Source organism: Camarhynchus parvulus, unplaced genomic scaffold, assembly GCF_901933205.1.
Source record: "Camarhynchus parvulus unplaced genomic scaffold, STF_HiC, whole genome shotgun sequence".
Lineage (NCBI taxonomy): Eukaryota > Metazoa > Chordata > Aves > Passeriformes > Thraupidae > Camarhynchus > Camarhynchus parvulus.
The window spans coordinates 1-7,132 of record NW_022147818.1 but is presented as its reverse complement, the minus strand read 5'-3'; the positions used below and the strand labels follow the sequence as shown (position 1 = coordinate 7,132).

Sequence of the window (7,132 nt, the reverse complement as noted above, 5' to 3'; positions counted from 1 at the left end):
CCTGCCCTGGGTGCCTCGCTCCAAGTGCACAGGAGAGCCTGGGCAGCCCTTCCTGTCCCCTAAGGAGCTGAGATCCATGCAGTACCAATCCCTGGTGGGGCTTGCCATGCCCCTGACTGACGCCTTTGTGCCAGAGGCAGAGAAGAAGCTGGGGCTGAGCCAGACCCCACCGCCGGAGAGAGTGTGGGAGCAGCTGAGAAAGCTGGCGGGGCGCAGGAACATGGATGAGATGGGTCCTGCTCTCCAGCCCATCTACTGGCACATGCAGGAAAACCTGAAGGCCTTTGGGACTGCCCCGGATGGTGCTGTTGTGTGGACTGGCTCTGGGCTTGTCGTGCCACGTGATGCTGTGCTGGGCTATCCTGAGAAGCTGGAGCTGGGGATGCTGGTGCCCCGGGTGCCCCCTGACTTCCTGTCCTACGGCTGCCTCTTCAGGGCTTGGGGGGTGGCAGAGGGGGTGAGTGAGGAGAGGGCGGTGTCAGCCCTGCGCTCCCTGGGGCAGGACATAGACAGGCGCAGCTCCAGAGCGGGCACTGCCGCAGAGTTGCAGGTGGTTGTAGCTGTCCTGGAGTGGCTGAAGAGGCGGGGCCACCAGGGCGAGGGCACTGTGCCGGTTCCTGTGAGGATCCCGCAGGGCTCAGGCTTTGCCCTCCGTCCAGCTGCCTCTGCCGTGTATCTGGACATGGAGCTGGAGGAAGAGGAGGATGTTCAAGAGGTGGTGCACGAGGCAGTGCCTTCCAGCACAGCCATGTTCCTGGGCACGGAGCGTCTCAGTACGCGGGTGCTGGGCCCGGAGCCGTTCACAGCCTGTGGCCCCTCGGAGCCCATCACCCGACGCCTCCGCAACATCCTCCAGGAGTACGGCGAGGAGGGCGACCTCTTCACAGAGATGGTCCAGAACGCAGAGGATGCTGGCGCTACCGTGTGTCGCTTCCTCCTGGACCTGCGGTGCCGCAGAAAGGCCGCCTCTGGGCTGCTAGACCCAGGCATGGCTGCCTGCCATGGCCCAGCCCTCTGGGCCTACAACAACGCCCTGTTCACAGAGGATGACCTCCAGAACATCACCCGGATTGGGGCTGCCACAAAGGAGGGCCAGGCAGGCCGGATCGGGCGCTTTGGGCTGGGCTTCAGCTCTGTGTACCGTGTCACGGATGTGCCGGCAGTGCTGAGTGGGGAGACACTGCTCATCTTTGATCCCAATGGCACCCATCTGGGCAAGCACATCCCCAGGGCCGGCTCCCCTGGCATCCGCCTGGACTTCTCCAGCCGACCACGCATCCTCCGTGTCTTTGCTGAGCAGTTCCAGCCCTACCACGGTATCTTTGGGTGCTGCCTGCCTGAGCCAGGAGCCTTTCCAGGGAGCCTTTTCCGCTTGCCTTTTCGCACTGAAGAGGAAGCTGTGACATCACAGATTTGCTCTGAGGCTTTTGGTACAGAGCGCATCCAGTCCCTTGGAACTGCTTTCCTTGGCTCTAACCGGCTCCTGCTGCTCTTCCTGAAGAAGGTGAGGGAGCTGTCCCTGGAGATGCTGCCAGACACGGCCACTTCTGCGGAGGATACCATGCCTCTGGCCACGCTGCAGAGAAAGGAGATCCAAGACTTGGGGGCCCCTGGGGATCCCCCAAGTTGGGCAGCCATCGAGCAGCTCTCAGCCTGTGAGGAGGAATCCAGGACCACATGGCACTACCTGGTTTTGGTGTGTCAGGGTGATGGGGAGTTGTTGGAACTGTTTCACCAGAACACACAGGCAGGACTCCATCCTCCACTTCCCATGGCTGGTGTGGCCCTTCCCCTTGCCCCTACTGAAGACGGCAAGTGGGTGCCACATCTGAACGCTGAGAAGGGGCAAGTTTTCTGCCACCTTCCCATGCCGATCATGTCAGGGCTGCCAATCCACCTGCATGGGGCCTTCAGCATCCTCTCAAATCGCAAGGGGCTGTGGGACACGGCGGAGCGGGGCACGTGGAACCGGGTGCTGCTCCACAATGCCGTGCCGATGGCCTGGCTCCGGGCACTGGACCATCTCCGTGCCATGCACGAGGCAGGCGAGTTAAAGAACTATGAGTATCATCTCTTCTGGCCAGACATTAGCACTGCCCGTTACCCCTTTACAGAGGCTGTGACTGGTTTCTACCAGGCTGTGGCAGCCAGGAGTGGCCCAAGGCTCTTTTCAGATGGCCACTCCTGGTGCTCGTTGCAGGACGCCCGCTTCCTGCACCAGGCTGTGGAGAGACACCCTAAGCTGGGAGCTGTGGCACAGCGAGTCTTTGCCATCACCGTGCCCCGTCCCCTGTTGGCTGTGGCCTTGCCTGGGAAGGTGCAGGAGGGCCTCGGGAAGGCGCTGGATGCTGGAACCTATGACTGGAGCCGCTTTCTCTGTGAGCTTGTGCTTCCCAACTTGGAAAATCTCCCTGACGTTGACCGGAACCTGCTGGTGCTCCATGCGCTGGATATGTCTCATGAGGATGTTGACAAAGTGCTGCGGACAGTGCCCTGCATCCCTGTCACCCCTCATGGCCACCTGCAGCTCATCAATTACCTGGTGCATCCCAGAGGCCGTGCTGCCCCTTTATACAACCCTGAGGATGGGCGCTTCCCCACTGGGAATGCCTTCCTGGAGAGACTAAACCAACTGGAGAGGCTGGGCATGGTGAAGAACACCGTGGCTCTGCCAGAGCTGCTGGAGAGGGCAAAGACTGTGCAGCTTCTCTGGATCAAGAATCGTGCCCAGGGCTGCCCGAGGGCTGCCTGCATCCTTGAGTTACTTCGGGATGCAGTGAAGAAGGCAACAAACGACACCCTGCAGGCCACTTTCCAGACTGTGCCCTTCCTCCCTGCTGCACAGCACACTGGTGACCCTGTGCTGCTGCCAGCTGCCCAGCTCTACCATCACCTCCATGAGCCACTAGTGGGACTCATCCAACCTATCTTGGCTCCTAAAATGCTGGGGAAAAACTTCAGCCTCTCCGAGGAGGTAGCGTCCTTCTTGGGACTGGACCGGCAGGTACCATCAGCTCTGGTCCTTGAGCAGCTGCGAGCACTCCATCGTTTCTCCAACACTCTCTCTTTGGAGATCCTGCAGTACAACACCAACTGCTGCTACAAGCACCTGAACATGCTGCTCCGGGAACATCCCTCCAGCCGGGATGAGATGGCTTCTGCAGTGGCCCCAGGGGAGCCCTTCATCTTGGTGGGCTCCCGTTTTGTGCCAGTCACAGCTGTGGCTGAGACACTGTCATTTGAGGCTGCCCCATACCTTCATCAGCTCCAAGACCAGTACAAGCCCTACAGAGAGCTCTGGGAGTGTGTGGGGCTGCGCCACACATTCTCCTGGGATGATTATGCCCGAGTGCTCTGCACCCTGGCAGAGACACATGCTGGAAAGCCACTGCCTGCCGCGGAGCTGGATCTGGCCCTGCGGCTCGTGTCTTGTGGCTTGATGGAAGATGGCAAGCAGCCAGATGCCTGCCAGACCCAGCAACTCTTTCTGCCTGATGAGGAGGGCATTTTGCACCCACGGGACAAGCTCTACTTCAATGATGCACCATGGATGCCGTTGGACAGAGATGTCCTGCTGTGCCATAAACAGCTGTCCCGAGAGGCAGCCCGGCACTGTGGGGTGACCACCACACGCCACCGAGCACTGGAGAGGTGTGAAGTCATCACTGACCACCTGAGCCTCTGGGCGCAGCCATTTGGTCCCCATGAAGATTTGCCAACGCGACTGAAGAACATCTTGAAGGAGTACTCTGCGTCCGCTCCTGATCTGGTGAAGGAGGTGCTCCAGAACGCGGATGATGCTGGTGCGGGGCTTTTGCACTTTGTGTGGGACCGCCGGCAGCACCCAGTGAAGGCCACTTTTAGTGAGGAATGGAAGATCCTGCAAGGCCCTGCCCTCTGCATCTACAATGACCGCCCCTTCCAGCAGCGGGACATTGAAGGCATTCAGCATCTGGGGGTCGGTAGCAAGCAAGGCCGGCAGGATGTCACAGGCAAATATGGCCTTGGTTTCAACACTGTCTATCACTTTACTGACTGCCCAGCCTTCCTGACCGGAGACAGTACCCTGTGTGTCTCTGATCCCCATCTCTACTACGTGCCCACAGCCACAACTGAGAAGCCTGGTAGCATGTTTACTGTCAACACTGACTTCAAGAAGAATTTTCCAGACATTTATGACACCTTCCTACCATCCTTCTTCGACCTGAAACAGGGCGTCCTTTTCCGGCTGCCGCTCCGCACTGCAGCTGAGGCTGCCAAGTCCAGGGTGTCTGACATGGTCGTGCGAGACCAAGACCTCAAGAACATGGAAGAAACACTGGCTAAGGAAGGTGAGGACTTGGTGCTCTTCCTCCGACATGTCCACACCATCATCTTCTCTGAGATCCCCCCAGATGGGAAAGAGTTGGTGGAGAAGCTGCGGGTAACCACGGAGCTCACAGAGGAGGATGCAAAGTTGAGACAGGATTTTCAAGCAAGATTAAGCCAAGCCACGGATGGAAACAGCCCCACCCCTCTCTCCTATACCATGAAAGTCAAAAATAGCAGGGCCAAGACCACAAGTTTGTGGAGGGTGATCTCCCAAATTGGGGTGCAGGATGGGGCTGAGGAGTCTCCAGAGCTTAAATGGCTGCCCTATGGGGCTGTGGCTGCCCGCATGGAGCCTCTGAAGCGAGTCATGGGCAGAGCCTTCTGCACCCTCCCACTGCCCTTAGTCACTGGGCTGCCTTTGCACATCAATGCCAACTTCTCTGTGGATGCAGCCAGGTGCAGACTCCACTGGGACAAAGGCGGCACAGGGGCAACCTGGAATGGCTTCTTGCTCCGGCGCTTGGTGGTTCCACTCTACTGTTACTTTCTCACCAGGCACTGGAAAGCCTTGGAGCCAGAAAAGCTCCAGTATCAGTCCCTGGAACTCTGCCAGGAGCACCTGGACTCCCACTTCCTCCAGTTTTTCCCTGTTATGAACGGGGTGTTACCTATGTTCCAGGACATGGTGAGAGAGGTCTACAAGCACCTCAGTCATGAACGCCTGCCCCTTGTGCCTGTGTACAGGAAGTCACCTGTCAGGGTGACAATAACCTGGGCATCTCCAGGTGGAGGGGACATGCTAACAGAGCCATACTTCCTCAAGGAGGTGCCTCAGCCAGAAATCCAGAAAGTGCTGGAGCAACTGAACATGAAACTGGTTCCAGCATTCCCCCACCTGCAGCAGATCTGCGAGGAGTTCATTGAAGCCCAAGTGAACACTGTTGTCTTAGGGCCAGACTCTCTCCAGCGCTTCCTCAAGGCCCTGGCCCTGCCTGTGCCCTGCAAGCTGGCTGAGACACCCCTGAGGAACCCAGAGAGCTGCTCCTACCTGCTGCGATACTTAACAGGACGGAACAGGCACTCCCAAGGTACTCACAAGGATGGGGACAAGGCAATCCTGGAAGGCCTGCCCTTGCTGGCCACAGAAGATGGTCTTCTGAATGCTTTCAGCAGCCAGCATCCTGTCTTCAAGAACTCCTTTGCCAAGCTCTTCCCCAAGCACAGCCACCGTTTTGCCCAAGAGTGTGTTCCTGCATGGATCCCACCTTGCTTTGTGAAGGAGCTTGACCTCCCACAGGCCATACCACTCATCCAGGAGGCATTGGGTCAGTGGGAGTGGACCAAAGAGGGGGAAGAGTGGCTCAGGGGGCTGTGGACCTTCTTTGAGAGTGTGGTCCGCTCCAAGACCTCAGATGTGACCATGGAGTCATTCATGAATCATCTCCAGAATATGGCAGTGCTGCCTATTCAGGGGAATAAGACAGACTCAAAGCACCTACTGCCACTATCCTCCCTCTCCAGGGTTCTTTTTGAGTGTTGCTCTGAAGTGGGAAAGGTGCTGCACAATCTGGGCATCCCTGTGCTCCAGCAGTCCCTGCTGCCCTGGAGTTTTGCCTACGATTTCCTGAAGCCAAGGGCACTGCAGGTCACAGATCCCAGGGCTATAGTGGCCCATCTGGCAGACACAAGAGCTGATCTCTGCTGGGGGGATTTAGAGGAGCAGGATTTGTCAGCCCTGCTAAGATTTGTCCAGCAGGGAAAGGGAAAGCTGGATTCACGTGCACTGGAGCAGCTCCAGCACCTGCCTCTCTTCCAGAAGTCTGGGGGGGGCTATGTAGCTGTGGCTCCCTACCGCAAGGTGCTGTTACACCACAGACAAGTGGCCTCGAATGCCCAAGCTCTGTTTGACTTGGACAAAGACATGCTGCTTCTCACACCAAGCCTGTTCCATGAATGGCTGGCCGAGCGTTTGAAGTGGGAGGTCACAGATGACCAAAAGCTCTTCATGACTGTGATACTTCCTCGGCTGTCCCAGCTCACACAGCAAAACCTCATGGAAGCTGTACGATTGTTCTTTGTCATGAAACCTTTCTGTGACGCCGAGAACGTGGAGGCCATTGTGGCAGCTTTTCAGAAGGTGGCCTTTCTACCAGATGCCCACGGAACACTGCGCCTGGCCTCCTACTTCTACTTTGACATGCCCTCCTTCCACACCCTGCGGCTCCAAAACCGCTTTGTGCCTAAATCTTTCTTTAAGGAGCTACGTTTGAACAAACAAGAAATTGTGCATTTCTTCCTCAAGGCAGGTGTCCGTACCAACCTCTCTGTAAAGGATTTTGTGGCACTGGCTGAGGAGATCGAGCGTGAAGCCACTCAGGCTACATGCCATGCTGCAGAACTGCGGGAGCAACAGCAGGAGATGCTCAAGCAACTTGCAGCCCTGTTGGAAGATCCTGAGTCAAAGGATTTCCTGAGGAAAATTGCCTCAATCCAATTCCTGCCTCCACTGGATATCCCCCCAAACTTAATGAACCTTCACCCTCCTTTTGCAGACTGCACTAAGGCTGTGGCTCTGAAAGGCAGCGTTTCCTACTGTGAAAATGTGCCTGAACTCCTGTGGACATCAGCCACCATCCTGCCAAAATCTCTTGAACTTGAGGAGACATCCCTGAAAGCCATGGGAGTCCTTGTAGAGATACCCACTGCCCTGGTGGTGGCCAACCTGGAACATGTGTGCAGGGCAGCTTGCTTGACACAAGGGCAGGTAAGCACACGGGCCAAGGTGCTCCATAGCATGTACAGCTTCCTGCAGACCCATCTG

At 57.3% G+C, this 7,132-nt stretch overlaps 1 protein-coding gene across 1 annotated transcript; it reads left to right on the top strand.

Annotated features, from left to right (window-relative positions):
- Nucleotides 1-7: 7 nt before the first annotated feature.
- On the top strand, nt 8-7,126 carry LOC115915917 (sacsin-like; the record flags this gene model as incomplete). Its single annotated transcript, XM_030969623.1, has 1 exon — nt 8-7,126. A coding segment is annotated over one exon (7,119 nt), but the record flags the coding sequence as incomplete, so codon positions are not given.
- Between the last annotated feature and the right edge of the window lie 6 nt (nt 7,127-7,132).